Here is a 19,102-nt window from a genome sequence, read left to right as displayed (position 1 = left end):
AAGTGTACTGCTGTTTAGAATTCATTCATGCAAAAGTATCTGAATTCTGAGGTAACTAAATATGAACATGTACTGAGTACTGTTAACCAACTTTTATTCGCGTGCAAGAAATTTTTGCAAGATTCAGATTCATGAGAGCCTCGTCATCGCGAATATTTCTCGCTGTGAACTGGGTCCTTTAGGCATCTCCTGTTCTATTTATAAACAGGTCCAAAAAGGCTTGATCGCGAAAATTAATCTTCGATTACTACTTTACTCCTGGTAAATCGCGAAATAAAGTCGTCACGAATAAAAGTTGGTTCACAGTATTTACATTCACATGTACAAAGAAGTCAGCAGGTACAATGTTCTGACTTCACAACCAACCAACCAACACCCCCCCCCCCCTCCTCTAAAATAAATCAGAATGAAAATATACTCTAACTTTCTTTAGCAAAATAATACTTTTTATTGAATATTCCTTTTAGTTACTGAAGAATTGTTTCTATTTATATAATCAAACTATGTGTATTTTCAGATGACAAGGCCAAAGGAATGTCTAAGATTTTACGAAACAATGAGGAACACTAAAACGCCATGTAAGTATAGAAAAGGGTATACTGCAAAATGCCAGATACAAACATTGGTTTCATTATAATTTTTCTTTTTTTTATTTACTTTATCTGAATATCAGAAAGTGCTATAATTTTTAGGGTAATTTCACCCTGTGTGAATGTATACCAGAATGTTTATCTCCAAGTCCTTTGTTAGGCATTAGTGGGACCTTTTTTGACTGTTTCTTTTTTTTATGTTTTAACGAAATAAAAATTTAAAGAAACCATTCATAATTGCAGTGTTAATTAAGATTATGAAGGTTGAACATTTATACATTTTTAGGTCACCTGAGTCACTCAGGTGACCCATTGCTATCTGTTTAAGTCCATCATCATGTGTCATGTGTTGACATTTGAACATTCTCTGCTTCTTATTTGAAAGCACTGAACCAATTTCAACCAAATTTGGTATACATCATCTATTGGTGAAGGGGGAAAAAAAATTAGGAATTTCATGGTCCTTGCCCCTTGGGGGTTGGGGCCAAAACTTATAAAATTAATGCAATCTTTAAAAATCTTCTTTACCCCTTGACATCAAACAATCAAACTGTTGACATGAATGTAATGAGCATTGAGTCCTCTACCAAAATTTTGAAATTCATGGCCCCAGGGTCAAAGGTTCTAGTGCTAGGGTGGGGCTATATAGATTATATAGTGAAAATGTATTTATTCTTTGAAAAATCTTCTTCACTGCTCCTGGGTATTAAATAAACTAACCAAGCACATAGTTATGATGAGCAAGAGTGCCTTGAAAGCAACAATTCTTTGAAAAATCTTCTCTGCTCCTGGATATTAGATAAACTAACTTAGTTCATAGTTATAATGAGCAAGTCAGAGTGTCTCTTCCAAAATTGTGAATTATACGGCCCCAGGGACAGGGGTTCTGGTGTTAGGGCAGGGATCTATTAATGATTATATAGCAAAAATGCATTAAGTCTTTGAAAATCTTCTTTTCTGCTCTTGTGTATTAAATAAACTAACTATGTATACTGTATACAGAGAAATTTTAGCACCCGTCTAATTTTTGCCCGTTCGCCCTCTTCCTGATTGGGCGAATTTAAAACGTTGTAAATTCAAATTTCACTACACAATTTCTTATACAAAACTATAACTGGGCAAATTTAAAACGGAGCAAAATAGTTTGCAAGTGCAGAAGGGCGAAAATAACCCTGTATACAGTAAGTACACAGTTATGATGAGCAGGAGTGCCTCTTCCAAAATTGTGAATTTCATGGCCCCAGGGTCAGGGGTTGGGTGTTAGGGCGGGGCTCTATTGATTATATAGTGAAAATGCATTAATTCTTTGAAAAATCTTTTTCTCTGCTTCTGGGTATTAAATAAACTAACTATGTACATAGTTGTGATGAGCAAGAGTGCCTCTTCAAAAATTGTGAATTTTATGGCCAAAGGGTCATGGGTTCTGGTATTAGGACAGGGCTCTATGGATTATTATAGTGAAAATACATTAAATCTTTAAAATCTTCTTCTCTGCTCCGGAAATTAGGTAAACTTACTAAGCTAACTTTATATAATTATAATCATGGGCGGATCTAGAGGGGGGTCAGCTTTATATATACAAAAGCAATGAAAAAGGTAACTTGAACCCCCCCCCCCTCAGAAAATGCAGACCCCCCTAGTAAATGTGAAGTTGTATTAAAATGGTCTGAAAAGTAAAAGATTTTGAAGCATTAAAAGTCACCCCCCCCCCCCCCCCCAACGAAATTGGATTTTCTGGGTTTAAATTTTTTTTTTTTTGACAGGGGTGGACCCCCCCCCCCCCCACCCCCCTTGGGAAAAAGTTCTGGATCCGCGTCTGATAATGAGCAAGAGTCCTTCAACCAAATTTGTGAATTTCATGACCCCTCGGTCAGGAGATTTTCCATTTGGTGTAAGAGAGGGGGTTCTCTTGAAGATTATATCAATAATATATTAATTCTTTGAAAATCTTTTTCCTTTGCTCCTGGGTATTATGCCAATCAATGATATAAGTTATTTAAACAATAAAATGCTTTCTTTGTTTGTTATTACTGGAATTAACGGAAGCAGCTGTTGCAGAAAAAATACATAACCCGCTTACGCGGGTTATGTAAATTTTTTCTGCAATAGCTGCGACCGTTCATTCCAGTATCAACAAACAAAGAAAGACATTTTATTGTTTATATTTATATCTGTTTAAATAATTATTTAATGTGGGATTAAAAAAGATTAATTATTATATTAATGATGCGAACAACCTTATACGTTTCATTGATGGAACAGCCACTGATTAAGAAATCTGTACAGGCAACATGCCTACTGTAGTTTATGCAGTGATGAAAGCAATATGGTTTCTTAAGAAATAAAGGAGAAAATATTCAGTGGATGTAAATATATATTTATGATGAAGAAAGGTGCATCTTGCAGAATTGTTAATTTCATGCCCAATTTGTCAATTGGTCAGCGGGGCGGTTACATATCGGTAGTCTGAAAATAAATTAATACTTTGAAATATGCGCTTTGGTATTAATCAACCATTTATGATGACATAAAATTTATGAAATTCCCAAAATTTTGAAATATGTGGCCCTAGGGTCAGTGGTTCCTGTGGGGTGCCAGTGGGAGGCACAGCTGGATATAAAGTGGAAGTGCATTCTCTCCTTGTTACTCTCATCTACCTCTGGGTATTCTGATAAGCAATGGTGCCTCTTTTAAATTTGTGAATTTTATGGTCTCTGGTTTACAATACAAACCAAATTCAATTGTTGGAAAGTTGTTACATGATACTTAGGTCACCTATAAGGTCTATGGGCCTCTTCTTTAATTAGCTGTTAGTGGGAAGTAAGTTATCATATTGAAATGTATCATATAGGTTTTATTTCTGACATCAATACACAGCCCTATAAAATCAATACATATATTTGATTTTCTTCACTTGACTGCTTCTCCACTGAGCAACAAACAGATTGTCAATTGTATCTATACATAGTCCATAGGGTTTACTCAGTCCACATTCTATGTAACAGAGAAACTGTCCATCCTGGTCTATGATGTGGACACAGTCATTGTTATCATCAGCTGTAAGGATGTGACTCTGACTGTCTGTGGTGATTCCTACTGGATTGAATGTTTCATTCTTTGGAACAGGAGTATGTCCAGTATACTTGAATCTCAGTTTCCCAGCCTGATTGACCACCACTACTGCTTTAGCTCCACCATCAGACACACAGATATCCAGGTTCCTGTTCTCTGCTATGTAGTATGTAATATACCGGTAACTAGCAGATGAATAGAGAGATTTACCTTTATCATCAAACTGAATGGTTTGTTTCTCTGTGGAGCCAGAGTAACGGACAACTTTTGCTGGTTTGCGAAGACTTTCCATGATAACCAGGAGGTCACCAGAGGAGGTACTACAGACACCGCGAGGTCTCCAGTTCTGCAGTCTGATCACCTCCTCTATCTTCTCATTCTTTACAATGTTCACAGTTCTATCAATGTGATCAGTATAAACTAGATCTCCACTTTTTGTCACTGCTATGTCAGATAGCCATCCCCCTGACTTGGTTATGATTGACTTGAGTAGTGATCCCTGATTGATGCTGTAGAGTTTCATGGTGTTGTCATTTTCTGTTGTCCAGATTTCTTTATCACTCAGACAAGCCACATTGTAAAGCTGTCCATACTCAGTGTCTATGGTTGTGACAGTCTCTGGTTCATCAAGCAGCTGTTTGACTGGAGGAGAGGATCCAGCTTCTGGTGATTTCTGTGTTGTCTTCATGCTGTAGCCATGTTCTTCTGAAGTCCAAGAACTTGATGATAAAGTTCCAAACAGTTTACTGAGTTTTTCTCCATGAATTTTTTCGGGAATGAATTTTGGTAAGGACAGTGTTAGTTTTTGTGGAAGATTTCTGTATTTATGTACTTTTAATGTAACACTAAACAGTTTAGATAAGTCATTAGTGTCTATAGCCATTTCAGCTGAATTGATTTCATCCTTGATGTCAGACACTTTCTTGTTTATTTCATCCAGATGTTTCTGTAGAGTTTGTAACTGTGTGTTTTTCATCTTATCAACTTCAGCTTTAAGTTTCTTGACGAGTTTGTCAATTTCTCTGTGCCAGTCCTCTCCATGTTTTGTTATGGCTGTTGAGAGATCTCCATATTCCTTTTTTAATTGACTCACTCTGTTTTGTACATCAGAGGCAATGTCCTGGTAGGTGGGATAAATTTTCTCCTTTAATTCAGTTTGATCTTTGATGATTTTGTTCTTCTTATCTTCCACGATCTGTAAGATTTCTGATAACTTGTGACCCAGGTGTTGATCGGATGTTAGACATTTTGTACAAACAGGAACGTCACATTGTTTACAGTACATTGTACATTGCTGTTTGTTATGATGTTTACACTCAGGGTAGAGGGGGGTAGATTTCCTGTCCTGAAATTTGACGACTTCGTGGTCCTTGGTTTCACCTGTTGAGATGTGTTCTCCCACACAGGCCTTACACAGGTTGACAAGACATGTATCACAGTGCATCTGTACCACAGCGGTCTCACACAGGTCACATCGTATCACGTCCTGGGCACTGGTACGGGGGTCCATGGTTAAACTTTTGACTCTGAAGTATAGAGTTTATTAGGCTTTAGAATATAGAGCTAAGTTGGTAAGATTTTTTGGAAAAAAACATATAGGTATTTGACTTGCTTCTTTTCAGTTTTGGAGGGATTTATTGGGCAAATTATCTTTTCCATTACAGAGTACAACTGTTATTTAATTTTTACCAACAGTAAAATCTAAAATTCAATGGGTTCATACCCCAGGGAGGGGATGTTGTCCTATACACTGATGCATGTATTACAAAAAAATACTGTGTTGTTAGAATTTTTCTAGTCTCAAGGACAAATGTCATGATTATCAAGCAAACTGTTTGCATGACTCTTATTATCTCATAATCCTGTGCTAAATCATAAAATAATATGGATAGTTGGAGCTGATGTGGCCGCATGAAGAAACTACATTGAACTCAGAGCAGGATGATTTGACAATTTTTTATTCATTGACATAAGAAATCTTTTAGTAATGTTTGGTTTTTCAAAAAACAACTTTATACATGTAGCTATATAATTATTGCCTATCCCTATATATTTACTGTTATCTAGTAGGTAAATTATTTAATTAAAAAATCAAAATTTTGAATTAATGTATAAACATTACCTGACTTTGAAAACAGCAATGGCTGCCGATAAATTAGATGTTGTTTATGTTCATTTTTGGTCACATGACCTAGTTACCTGTATTATCTACCTGTCAGGTATTTAACTTCCTGGTCTGTATTTAGCAAGGATTTAAATCTCTTAAATCTCAGCTCTGTGTTTTGTTTGGTTAACTATGCAAAGTTTAATTCCGTGTAATTTTTTATTTTTGAAATATTGACAGTAAAATTTTGAAATTCTCTCGGCATGATATAAGAAATTAAAGGAAAACTGATCACTGAATCATGCCACCCACCCACCCTTTTTATCCAACAGCACCAGAACCAAAAGTGTTCATCAAACATCGATGGATGAAAGTTTGATGCCACTAAATGATCTCAAAACCATAACTTAATCATGTTAATAATATGGAGTATTAATTTGAATTGAATTACTTCAGTCAATCAAATTAAACAGAGTTAAATATGTTCAATATTTTATGTATTGTGTAGGACTTAATAGTGATAGTGTGAATTTTCTGTATGAATTATGAGATTATGAACAGTATTCAAGCTTAAAGTTCATTTAAACAATATATATGGGGGGGGAGACCTCAGAAATATCACAGGTGGGATAAGGTGCCACAAAGGAGTGAGCATCCCCTGCAAAACTTGTCACATTCACATTGTGCTCCTTGTCATGAAAATTCAATGTGAAAATATTGGCCTTGCAATGTCTGGTATATGTCAGAAAAAACAGTAAACTCAGGTGACCTATTGCTATCTGTTTTCCTCCGGCGTCATGTGTTAACATTTGAACATTTTCAACATTTCTGCAACAGCTCTACCAATCCCAATCAATTTTGGCAGAAAGCATATATGGGTGAAGGGGAACAAAACTTGTGAATTTCATGTTCCCTGCCTTCTTGGGGCACAATCAAATGTGCCAAAACACTAAAAATAATGCAATCTTTAAAAATCTTCTTTTTTACACCTGGATATCAAGCAGTCAAACTGTTAGGCTAAGTATGGTTTTAATCAGCATTCAGTCCATCCACCAAAATTGCAAAATTCATGCCCCCTGGGTCAGGGGCTTTAGTGCTAGGGTTGGCCTATCTGATTATATATTGAAAATGCATTTATTTGAAAATCTTCTTAGCTGCCCCTGGGTATTAAATAAACAAACTAAGTACATACTGTAAACCAACTTTTATTTGCAATGACTTTATTTCACAATTTACTAGGGGTACAATTGTTCTCGATGATTAATTTTTGTGATCAAACGTTTTTTTCAATCTGTTGTTAATACAACAGAGACTTTCAGGACTGGTTTGAGGTGAGAAACATTGGTGATGACAAGGCTCTCGAGAACGTTGTGAAATTTCTCACTTGCAAATAAAAGTTGGTTAGCTTTACAGTAGTTATGATGAGCAAGAATGTCTCTTCCAAAATTGAGCATTCAATGGCCCATTAGGTCAGGGGTTCTAGATCTGGTGTAAGAGCAGGGCTCTATTGATTATATAGTAAAATACATTAATTTTTTGAAAATCTTATTCTCTGCTCCTGGGTATTAAGTAAACTAACATTATATAATTATAATGAGCTAGAGTCTTTCAACCAAATTTAGGGAATTTCATGGCCCCTTGGTCAGGGTTTTTACCATTTGGTGTAAGGGAGGGAGGTTCTCTTGATTATATATTGAATATATATTAATTCTTTGAAAATCTTTTCCTTTGCTCCTGGGTATTATGCCAATCAATGATATACATGTAAGTATATACATTTATGATGAATGAAGGTGCATCTTGCAAAGTTGTTTATTTCATGCCCCCTGGGTCAGTTGAGTTGGGGTTGGGGTTCTATATCGGTATTCTGAAAATAAATTAATGCTTTGAAATCTGCACTTTGGTATTAATCAACCATTTATGATGTCAGACATAAAATTTATAAAATTCCCAAAATTTTGAAATATGTGGCCCCAGGGTCAGTGATTCCTGTGGGGTGCCAGTGGGGTGAACAACTGGATATAAAGTGGAAGTGCATTCTCTCTTTGTTACTCTGATCTACCTCTGGGTATTAAGTAAAAAGAGTAAGCATGCTAAGTTTATAATTATGATAAGCAATGGTGCCTCTTTCACAATTGTGAATTTTATGGCCTCTGGTTTAAAACACAAAATAAGTCAATTGTTGGAAAGTTGTTACATTACACTCAGGTTACCTATAAGGCCTATGGGCCTCTTGTTTAATAAGCTGTTTAGTTATCATAGTGAACTTTATCATAAAGGTTTTATTTAATAAATACACAGCCCTAAAATCAATACATGTATTTGATTTTCTTCACTTGTCTGTTTCCCCACTGAGCAACAAACAGATTGTCACTTGTATCTGTATATAGTCCATAGGGATAACTCAGTCCACATTCTATGTAATTGAGGAACTGTCCATCCTGGTCTATGATGTGAACACAGTCATTATTATCATCAGCTGTAAGGATGTGACACTGACTGTCTGTGGTGATTCCTTGTGGATTGAATGGTTTGTTTTTTGGAGAAAGAGTATGTCCAGTGTACCTGAATCTCAGTTTCCCAGCCTGATTGACAACCACTACTGCATTAGCTTCTCTGTCAGACACACAGATATCGAGGTTCTTGTTCTCAGTTATATATCTGATAGAACCACCAGATGAATAGAGAGGTTTATCATTATCATCAAACTGAATGGTTTGTTTCTCTGTGGAGCTAGAGTAACAGACAACTTTTGCTGGTTTGTCAAAAATGTCCATGATAACCAGGAGGTCACCGGAGGCAGTACTACAGACACCTTTAGGTTTCCATTTCTGTAGTCTGATCACCTCCTCTATCTTCTCATCATTCTTTACAATGTTCACAGTTCTATCTTTGTAATCAGTATAAACTAGATCTCCACTTTTTGTCACTGCTATGTCAGATGGCCATTTCCCTGACGTGGTTGTGATTGACTTGAGTAGGGATCCCTGATTGATGCTGTAGAGTTTCATGGTTTTGTTATTTCCTGTTGTCCAGATTTCTTCATCATTCAGACAGGCCACATTGTAAAGCTGTCTATACCCAGTGTCTATGGTGGTGACAGTCTCTGGCTCATCGAGCAGCTGTTTGACTGGAGGAGAGGATCCAGCTTCTGGTGATTTCTGGATTGTCTTCATGCTGTAGCCATGTTCATCTGAAGTCAAAGAACTTAATGATAAACTTCCAAACAGTTTACTGAGTTTTTCTTCTTGAATTTTTTCTGGAATGAATTTCGAGAAGGACAGGGAAAGTTTTAGTGGAAGATTTCTGTATCTATGTACTTTTGATGTAACACTTAACAGTTTAGATAAGTCATTAGTGTCTATAGCCATTTCAATTGAATTGATTTCATCCTTGATGTCAGACATTGTCTTGTTTATTTCATCCAGATGTTTCTGTAAAGTTTGTAACTGTGTGATTTTCATTTCATCAACTTCAGCTTGAAGTTTCTTGACAAGTTTGTCAATTTTCCTGTGCCAGTCCTCTCCATGTTTTGTTATGGCTGTTGAGAGATCTCCATATTCCGTTTTTAACTGACTCATTCTGCATTGTACATCAGAGGCAATGTCCTGGTAGGTGGGATAAATTTTCTCCTTTAATTCAGTTTGATCTTTGATGATTTTGTTCTTCTTATCTTCCACAATCTGTAAGATTTCTGATAACTTGTGACCCAGATGTTGATCAGATGTTAGACATTTTGTACAAACAGGAATGTCACATTGTTTACAGTACATTGTACATGGCTGTTTGTTATGATGTTTACACTCAGGGTAGAGGGGGGTAGATTTCCTGGACTGAAATTTTACGACTTTGTGATCTTTAGATTCATTTGTTGAGATGTGTTCTCCCACACAGGCCTTACACAGGTTGACAAGACATGTATCGCAGTGCATCTGTACCACAGCAGTCTCACACAGGTCACATCGTATCACGTCCTGGGCACTGGTACGGGCGTCCATGGTTAAACTTTTGACTCTGAAGTATAGAGTTAATTAGGCTTTAAAATATAGAGCTAAGTTGGTAAGATTTTGGAAAAAAACATTTTGTATTTGACTTGTTTCTTTTGGAGGGGCATTGATTGGGCAAATTGTCTGTTCTATCACAGAGTACTACTGTTATTTAATTTTTACTAAGTGAACAGTAAAATCTTAAATTTAATGGGTTCAAACCCCAGGGTGGGGATTTTGTCCTATACAGTGATACAGTATAATCAAAGCTCGGTTATAACAAAGTCGCTGGGACCTATGAAATCTGTTCGCTATATCTGATGTAATTCGTTATATCCAATATAAGAATTCATGCAATTAATCCTGAATTTGCTATATCTGTGTTCGTACTAAACGATTTTTGCTGTACATGTATTACAAAAAAATTGTGTACCAGGTATTTAGAATTTTCTAGTCTCAAGGACAATTGTCATGATTTTCAAACAAACTGTTTGCATGATTATTATTATCTCATAATCCTGTTCTTTTTTTATACATGTCTTTAAATATTAATGGCTATCCCTATGTATATACTGTTATGTAGTAGGTAAAATTTTCAATTAAAATATCAAAATTGTTAATTAATAATTTAATATATTAAACATTACCTGACTTTGAAGACAGCAATGGCTGCCGATAAATTGGGTGTTGTTTATGTTCTGTTTTTGGTCACATGACCTAGTTACCCGTATTATCTACCTGTCAGGTATTTAACTTCCTGGTCTGTATTTAGCAGGGATTTAAATCTCTTAAATCTCAGCTCTGTATTTTGCTTTGTTTACTATGCAAAGTTTTATTCCTTTAATATTTGATTTTTAAATATTGACAGTAAAATTCTGAAATTCACTCGGCATGATATAAGAAATAAAAGGAAAACTGATCACTGAATCATTCCACCCCCATCCCCCACTCCCTTTTATCTAAAAGCAGCAGAACCAAAAGTGTTCATCATACATCAATGGATGAAAGATTGATGCCACTCTCAAAACCATAACTAATCATCTTAATTATTTTGAGTACTAAATATTTGAATTAAATTACATACTTGAGTCACTTAGATTAAACAGCCTTTAACATGTTAAATATTTTAGGTATTGCATAGGATTTAAGGGACAATATCCCTCTGCTCCACATTTCACGACTTTTTTTTTTATTCCGAACATTGATTTTCAGCAACAACTTTAAAATTAAATTCAAATGGAAAATAGTTTGAGGTATGAATTAAGCATTGCTTGCTTTTTCAGAAATGAATAATATGTGAAATCATGATGTGAAGAAAATTTGATTAGAAAGATCAATTATTTTTAATCTCACAATTAAATTAGAAATATGAGGTATATTTGAAAATAATATTTACTCTCACACCTTCTAATTTCCTTTAGAAAACATACTGAAGCAATGCTTTTTAAATCAGAATATCAAATTGTTTTCTTTGCATGTAAACTATGATGCATCCATAAACAAGAGTTATTGTTCCATTATCGCCCTTGAAATTCTTTTTTCATGAAATAAAATATTATTTAAATGTTTATATTATTTTTTTAATTCTGCGACTGTTATTTCTGTACAATTAAAAGACTTACATTTTTAGAGATAATTTTTTTTTTCCATTTACTCTGTTTAAAGGAACTGACTATAAATGTTTTAAGTAAACTATTAAAAATAATTAATAAATATACTATCAATAGAACTAGAAATCAACCTCTGAACGATAGGGTAGGTTTGCTTGAGTTAACTATAAAATGGTCCTTATGATAGAGATTTGTAAATTCTGGCATGACAATTCACTGAATTTCATGACAAAATGCCTGCAGAAAGTTATCTTTCTTATCTGTAGAGTTATCTCTCTTCTCAGAGTATCAATGAACCTTAATAGTGATTGTGAGAATTTTATGTATGAATTATGCAATTATGAACAGTATTCAAGCTTAAAGTTCATTTAAACAATCTAAATGGGGGGGGGGGCACATACCTCGGAAATATCACAGGTGGGATCACGTGCCACAGAGGAGTGAACATCCCCTGCCAACCTGTCACATTCACGTGAGCTCTTGTCATGAAAATTCAATGTGAATATATTGGCCTTGCAATGTCTGATATGTCAGAAAAAACAGTAAACTCAGGTGACCTATTGCTATCTGTTTTCCTCTGGCGTCATATGTTAACATTTGAACATTTTCAATTTTTCTGCAACCACTCTACCAATTTCAATCAATTTTGGCAGAAAGCGTATATGGGTGAAAAGGAACAAAACTTGTGAATTTCATGGTCCCTGCCTCCTTGGGGCCCAATCAAATTGGCCAAAACCACTAAAAATAATGCAATCTTTAAAAATCTTTTTCTTTATACCTGGATATCAAGCAGTCAATCTGTTAGTATGATTTTAATCAGCATTCAGTCCATCCACCAAAATTGCAAAATTCATGCCCCCTGGGTCAGGGGCTCTAGTGCTAGCGTTGGCCTATATAGATAATATATTGAAAATGCATTTATTTGAAAATCTTCTATATCTGCTCCTGGGTATTAAATAAACAAAGTAAGTACATACTGTAAAGCAACTTTTATTCATGACGACTTTATTTCGCGATTTATTAGGGTACAATCATTCGCGACGATTAATTTTCACGATTAAACGTTTTTTGAATTGTTGGTAATACAAGAGAGACTTTCAGGACAGGTTTGTGGTGAGAAACATTTGCGATGACAAGGCTCTCGCAAACATCGCAAAAAATTTCTCGCAGGCGAATAAAAGTTGGTTTACAGTAGTTATGATGAACAAGAGTGTCTCTTCCAGAATTTAGAATTGTATGGCCCATTAGGTCAGAGGTTCTAGATCTGGTGTTGGAGCAGGGCTCTATTGATTATATAGTAATATACATTAATTCTTTGAAAATCTTCTTCTCTGCTCTGTCGCCCGCGTGGTGCAGTGGTTAGAGAGTCTGCTCTAGAGTCGCGAAGTAAGGAGTCAATCCTTACATCGCAGGTTCAAATCCCACTGTGGGACATGGAGACTGGTCCTTCGGATGAGACCGTATAAACCAAGGCCCCGTGTCGCAGTAGGTGCTGGCACGAAGAAGATCCCTCCCTGCTAAAGTGCCGAGTATAGGACAAAATTTGCAGCTCTCCACCAGCAAGTGGTTGCGTCTCCATATGAGTGAAAAATTCTCGAGAGGGACATTAAACAATATACAATCAATCTTCTCTGCTCCTGGGTATTATTATCCCCTCGCGCAACTAGTTGCGGAGGAGATATAGCATCGCGAATGTGCGTATGTATGTGTGTGTGTTAGTGTGTTGATTACCTTGTGGGCAAGATTGATAGAAAACCTTTGCATTAACCTTTCTCAGCGTTTACATAATTGTGTGGCTGTATAAAAGGACGCCTATTAATTTTCAAGTCAATGGATGAATTATTTCTTCAGATACCGCGTTTATACTGCCTCGAAACCCTGATATTTTATGTACGAGTTGACAATAATCATTTGTGGGCAAGATTGACAGAGAACCTTTGCATTAACAACTCTCAGCGTTTACATACTTGTGTGGCAGTATAAAGGATGAAGCCTATTGATTTTCATGTTCAGTGATGAAATATTTCTTAAGATATCGCATTTTCACTGTCTCAAAACCCTGACATTTTATGTACGAGTTGACAATCATTTCCGCAAGGGAAGGGACCAGTTTAACGGCGTGTCGAGTCTGTGGTTACCAGATTAAAAGAATTTGATGAACGTCATGGTTTCATTACCAAATTCCAACGGGTGTCTAGGAATTTGGGGTTCACGTTAAATTGAGAGTGTGTGGGGGGTGGAGATGGCTAAACCAACAAAAAAAGTAAACCCCGATGTTTAATGCTAAGAAATTGTCTATATTTGCAAAAAAGTGTAAGGCTAACCCCCCACCCCCCGGGTCCGACGCAAATGCCACAAGTTCAAATAAACTCTTGACGCACATTGTTATTTTTCATTACGAAAAAAATCCATATTGCCTTGAACTGTGAAATATACTAATTAGTTAGGCGAATAATTGAAAATTTTATTTTTGATAAAAATAGACACCCCACCCTCTTTAATTTTGTTAAAGAAGTAAATAGAGCTAAAAAAAAAATTTGATACCTTATATTCAACTTTACCTCCCAAAATTAGGTATCAATGTTATGTACCCCCTCTAACCAAGACGCTTTGCACTTTGCATTTTGTTAAAAAAAAATTGGATCAACAAAACAACACTCCACTAATTATTTTGTCAAAAGTAAGGGAGTTGATCCTAATGTTGTGGGTTTGAATTCCACTGTGGAACATGGAGACTGGTCCTTCGAATGAGACCTGTAAACCAAGGGCCAATGTCCCAATAGATGCTGGTACAAAAAGATCCCTCAATGCTCAATGGCCATCAGTGCCTATTATAGGAAAAAATCAGCAGCTCTTCATGGGTAAGCCTTTATATATGAGGAAAATATTCATGATAGTGACATTAAAGAAGATACCTTGTATACTATCAACCTTTAACATGTTTAACGTCCCTCTTGAGAAATGATTTCTCATGAAATATTGCCATTACTAGTGATGTTCCTGCCGCGAGGTGATGCTCAGCTTAGCCGTGCCCTTGTTTTAAAGTAAACTAACTTTTTATATCTACAATGAGCATGAGTCCTTCAACCAAATTTGTGAATTTCATGGCCCCTTGGTCGGGTTTTTTTTTCCATTTGGGGAAGGGAGGGGGGTTCTCTTGTCTGAATTTGATTATATAGTGAAAATTTATTAATTCTTTGAAAATCTTTTGTTTGCTTCTGGGTATTATGCCAACCAATGATATAAGTATAGATATATTTATGATGAAGAAAGGCACATCTTGCAAAATTGTTAATTTATGCCCCCTGGGTCAGTTGTGTTGGGATGGGGTGTTACATATTCGGTAGTCTGAAAATCAATTAATGCTTTGAAATCTGCTCTTTGATATTAATCAACCATATATGATGAAATAAAATTTATAAAACTCCCAAAATTTTGAAATATGTGGCCCCAGGGTCAATGGTTCCTGTGGGGTGCCTGGGGGGTGCACAACTGGATATAAAGTGGAAGTGCTTTCTCTCTTTGTTACTCTCATATACCTCTGGGTATTAAGTAAATAGAGAAAGCATGCTAAGTGTATAATTATGAAAGCAATGGTGCCTTTTTCACAATTGTGAATTTTATGGCCTCTGGTTTAAAACACACACCAAATTCAATTGTTGGAAAGTTGTTACATGATACTCAGGTGACTTATAAGGCCTATGGGCCTCTTGTTTAAATAGCTGTTAAAAGGAAGTTAAGTTTTCATATTGACCTGTTTCATATAGGTTTTATTTAATCAATACACAGCCCTATAAAATCACTACATGTATTTGATGTTCTTCACTTTACTGCTTCTCCACTGAGAAACAAACAGATTGTCATTTGTATCTGTACACAGTCCATAGGGATTTCTCAGTCCACAGTCTATGTAACGGAGGAACTGTCCATCCTGGTCTATGATGTGAACACAGTCATTGTTATCATCAGCTGTAAGGATGTGACTCTGACTGTCTGTGGTGATTCCTAGTGGTTTGAATGGTTGGTTATTTGGAGAAGGAGTATGTCCAGTGTACATGAATCTCAGTTTCCCAGCCTGATTGACCACCACTACTGCTCTAGCTTTACGGTCAGACACACAGATATCCAGGTTCCTGTTCTCTGTTATGTAGTATGTAATATAACTACCAGATGAATAGAGAGGTTTACCTTTATCATCAAACTGAATGGTTTGTTTCTCTGTGGAGCCAGAATAACGGACAACTTTTGCTGGTTTGCCAAAAATGTCCATGATAACCAGGAGGTCACCAGAGGAGGTACTACAGACACTGCGAGGTTCCCAGTTTTGTAGTCTGATCACCTCCTCTATCTTCTCATTCTTTACAATGTTCACAGTTCTATCACTGCCATCAGTATAAACTAGATCTCCACTTTTTGTCACTGCAATGTTAGATGGGCAGTCCCCAGACTTGGTTATGATTGACTTGAGTAGTGATCCCTGATTGATGCTATAGAATTCCATGGTGTTGTCATCTCCTCTTGTCTTGATCACTAAGACAAGCCGCATTGTTAAGGCTTCTATACCCAGTGTCTATGGTGGTGACAGTCTCTGGTTCATCAAGCAGCTGTTTGACAGGAGGAGAGGATCCAGCTTCTGGTGATTTCTGGGTAGACTTCATGCTGTAGCCATGTTCATCTGAAGTCCAAGAACTTGATGATAAAGTTCCAAACAGTTTACTGAGTTTTTCTCCTTGAATTTTCTCGGGAATGAATTTCGATAAGGACAGGGATAGTTTTTGTGGAAGATTTCTGTATCTATGTACTTTTGATGTAACACTAAACACTTTAGATAAGTCATTGGTGTCTATAGCCATTTCAACTGAATTGATTTCTTCTTTGATGTCAGACATTGTCTTGTTTATTTCATCCAGCTGTTTCTGTAGAGTTTGTAACTGTGTGTTTTTCATTTCATCAACTTCAGCTTTAAGTTTCTTGACGAGTTTGTCAATTTCTCTGTGCCAGTCCTCTCCATGTTTTGTTATGGCTGTTGAGAGATCTCCATATTCCTTTTTTAACTGACTCATTCTGTTTTGTACATCAGAGGCAATGTCCTGGTAGGTGGGATAAATTTTCTCCTTTAATGCAGTTTGATCTTTGATGATTTCGTTCTTCTTATCGTCCACAATCTGTAAGATTTCTGATAACTTGTGACCCAGGTGTTGATCAGATGTTAAACATTTTGTACAAACAGGAATGTCACATTGTTTACAGTACATTGTACATGGCTGTCTGTTATGATGTTTACACTCTGGGTAGAGGGGCGTAGATTTCCTGGACTGAAATTTGACGACTTTGTGATCTTTAGATTCATTTGTTGAGATGTGTTCTCCCACACAGGACTTACACAGGTTGACAAGACACGTATCACAGTGCATCTGTACTACAGCTGTCTCACAAAGGTCACATCGCATCACGTCCTGGGCACTGGTACGGGGGTCCATGGTGAAATTTTTGACTCTGAAGTATAGAGTTAATTAGGCTTTAGAATAGAGCTAAGTTGGTAAGATTTTGGAAAAAAAAAACATTTAAGTATTTCACTTGTTTCTTTTCAGTTAAATTTCAATTTATTGGGCAAATTATCTGTTCCATCACAGTTAGAGTACTATCATTATTCAATTTTTACTAACAGTAAAATCTAAAATTCAATGGGTTCATACCCCAGGGTGGGGATTTGGTTCTATATACATGTATTACAAAATAAAAATTGGGTATTTAGAATGTTCTAGTCTCAAGTACAGATGTCATGATTATCAAGCAAACTGTTTGCATGATTATTATTATTATCTCATTATCTTGTTCTAAATTATAAAAAAAAAAATATGGATAGTTGGAGCTGAGTTGGTCACATGAAGAAACTACATTAAACTCAGAGCAGGATGATTTGACAATTTTTTATTCATTGACCTAGGAAATCTTTAGTAATGTTTGGTTTTCAAAAAAACAAACTTTTATACATGTAGCTATATATATTAATGGCTATCCCTATATATTTACTGTTATAAAGTAATAGGTAAAATGTTCAATTATAAATATATATTACCTGACTTTGGAAACAGCAATGGCTGCCAATAAATTGGGTGTTGTTTGAATATGTTCTGGTTTTTGGTCACATGACCTAGTTACCTGTATTATCTACCTGTCAGGTATTTAACTTCCTGGTCTAGATTTAGCAAGGATTTAAATCTCTTAAATCTCAGCTCTGTGTTTTGCTTTGTTAACTATGCAAAGTTTTATTTTATTTTAAAAATATTGACAGTAAAATTATGAAATTCTCTCAGCATGATATAAGAAATTCAAGAAAAACTGATCACTGAATCATTCCACCCCACCCTCTTTTTTCTGTATGAATTATGATATTATGAACGGTATTCAAGTTTAAAGTTCATTTAAACAATATAAATGGGAGGGGGAAACACAGACCTTGGAAATATCACAGGTGGGATCAGTTGCCACAGAGGAGTGAGCATCCCCTGCCAACCTGTCACATTCACCGTGTGCTCCTTGTCATGAAAATTCAATGTGAAAATATTGGCTTAATTGCAATGTCCTATATGTCAGAAGAAAACAGTAAATTCAGGTGACCTATTGCTATCTGTTTTCCTCCGGCATCATGTGTTAACATTTGAACATTTTCAACATTTCTGCAACCGCTCTACCAATCCCAATCAATTTTGGCAGAAAGCATATATGGTTGAAGGGGAACAAAACTTGTGAATATCATGGTCCCTGCCTCCTTGGGGCCCAATCAAATGGGCCAAAACCACTAAAACTAATGCAATCTTTAAAAATCTTCTTCTTTACACCTGGATATCAAGCAGTCAAACTGTTAGTATGATTTTAATCAGCATTCAGTCCATCCACCAAAATTGCAAAATTCATGCATCCTGGGTCAGGGGCTCTAGTGCTAGGGTTGGCCTATATAGATAATATATTGAAAATGCATTTATTTGAAAATCTTCTTATATATCTGCTCCTGGGTATTTAATAAACAAACTAAGTACATACTGTAAAACAACTTTTATTCGTGACGAGTTTATTTCGCGATTTATCAGGGTACAATCATTCGCGACGATTAATTTTCGCGATTAAATGTTTTTTTGAATTGTTGGTAATACAACAGAGACTTTCAGGACCGTTTTGTGGTGAGAAACATTCGCGATGACAAGGCTCTTGCGAACCTCGCGAAAATTTCTCGCACACGAATAAAAGTTGGTTTACAGTAGTTATGATCAACAAGAGTGTCTCTTCCAGAATTGAGAATTTCATGGCCCATTAGGTCAAAGGTTCTAGATCTGGTGTTGAAGCAAGTCTCTATTGATTATATAGTAAAATACATTAATTCTTTGAAATCTTCTTTTATGCTCTGTCGCCCGCGTGGAGCAGTGGCTAGAGAATCTGCTCTAGAGTTGCGAAGTAAGCAGTCAATCCTTACGTCGCGGGTTCAAATCCCACTGTGGAACATGGAGACCAGTCCTTCGGATGAGACCATATAAACCGAGGCCCCATGTCCCAGTAGGTGCTGGCACGAAGAAGATCCCTCCCTGCTCATAACCCTGAGTTCTGAGTATAGGAAAAAATTTGCAGCTCTCCACCAGCAAGTGGTGGCGTCTCCATATGAGTGAAAAATTCTCGAGAGGGATGTTAAACAATTTGCAATCAATCTTCTCTGCTCCTGGTTATTATTTGAAAGTAAACTAACTT

The 19,102-nt window shown here is 36.1% G+C and overlaps 3 protein-coding genes across 3 annotated transcripts in view; 1 reads left to right on the top strand and 2 right to left on the bottom strand.

Annotated features, from left to right (window-relative positions):
• Positions 1-520: 520 nt before the first annotated feature.
• LOC134281358 (small ribosomal subunit protein mS39-like) overlaps positions 521-19,102 on the top strand; it is a 36,014-nt gene continuing 17,432 nt past the window's right edge. The window contains exon 1 of the mRNA XM_062763839.1: positions 521-578. Within this exon, the coding sequence (XP_062619823.1) occupies positions 557-578 (22 nt within the window). The 5' untranslated portion in view covers positions 521-556. The remainder of the gene's footprint in view (positions 579-19,102) is intronic.
• On the bottom strand, positions 3,440-17,461 carry LOC134281359 (E3 ubiquitin-protein ligase TRIM71-like). The gene is made up of 2 exons (XM_062763840.1): positions 17,442-17,461; positions 3,440-5,188 (listed from the first exon to the last, which is right to left on the bottom strand). Exon 2 carries the CDS (start codon positions 5,170-5,172, stop codon positions 3,478-3,480), a length of 1,695 nt encoding a protein of 564 aa, XP_062619824.1. The 5' UTR covers positions 5,173-5,188; positions 17,442-17,461; the 3' UTR covers positions 3,440-3,477.
• LOC134281360 (tripartite motif-containing protein 55-like) lies at positions 8,018-10,457 on the bottom strand. Its single transcript, XM_062763841.1, has 2 exons — positions 10,400-10,457; positions 8,018-9,780 (listed from the first exon to the last, which is right to left on the bottom strand). The coding sequence occupies exon 2, from the start codon at positions 9,762-9,764 to the stop codon at positions 8,076-8,078; it is 1,689 nt and encodes a 562-aa protein (XP_062619825.1). The 5' UTR covers positions 9,765-9,780; positions 10,400-10,457; the 3' UTR covers positions 8,018-8,075.

This window comes from Saccostrea cucullata, unplaced genomic scaffold, assembly GCF_032062105.1.
Source record: "Saccostrea cucullata isolate Sc308-1 unplaced genomic scaffold, CSIRO_AGI_Scuc_v1 ctg8188, whole genome shotgun sequence".
Taxonomy (NCBI): domain Eukaryota; kingdom Metazoa; phylum Mollusca; class Bivalvia; order Ostreida; family Ostreidae; genus Saccostrea; species Saccostrea cuccullata.
The sequence above is the reverse complement of the archived record's forward strand: the minus strand, read 5'-3'. Positions and strand labels throughout refer to the sequence as shown.

Coding starts and splice junctions, on each gene's coding strand:
- LOC134281360 (XM_062763841.1), bottom strand. CDS start 9,764: ATGGACGCCCGTACCAGTGCCCAGGACGTGATACGATGTGACCTGTGT.
- LOC134281359 (XM_062763840.1), bottom strand. CDS start 5,172: ATGGACCCCCGTACCAGTGCCCAGGACGTGATACGATGTGACCTGTGT.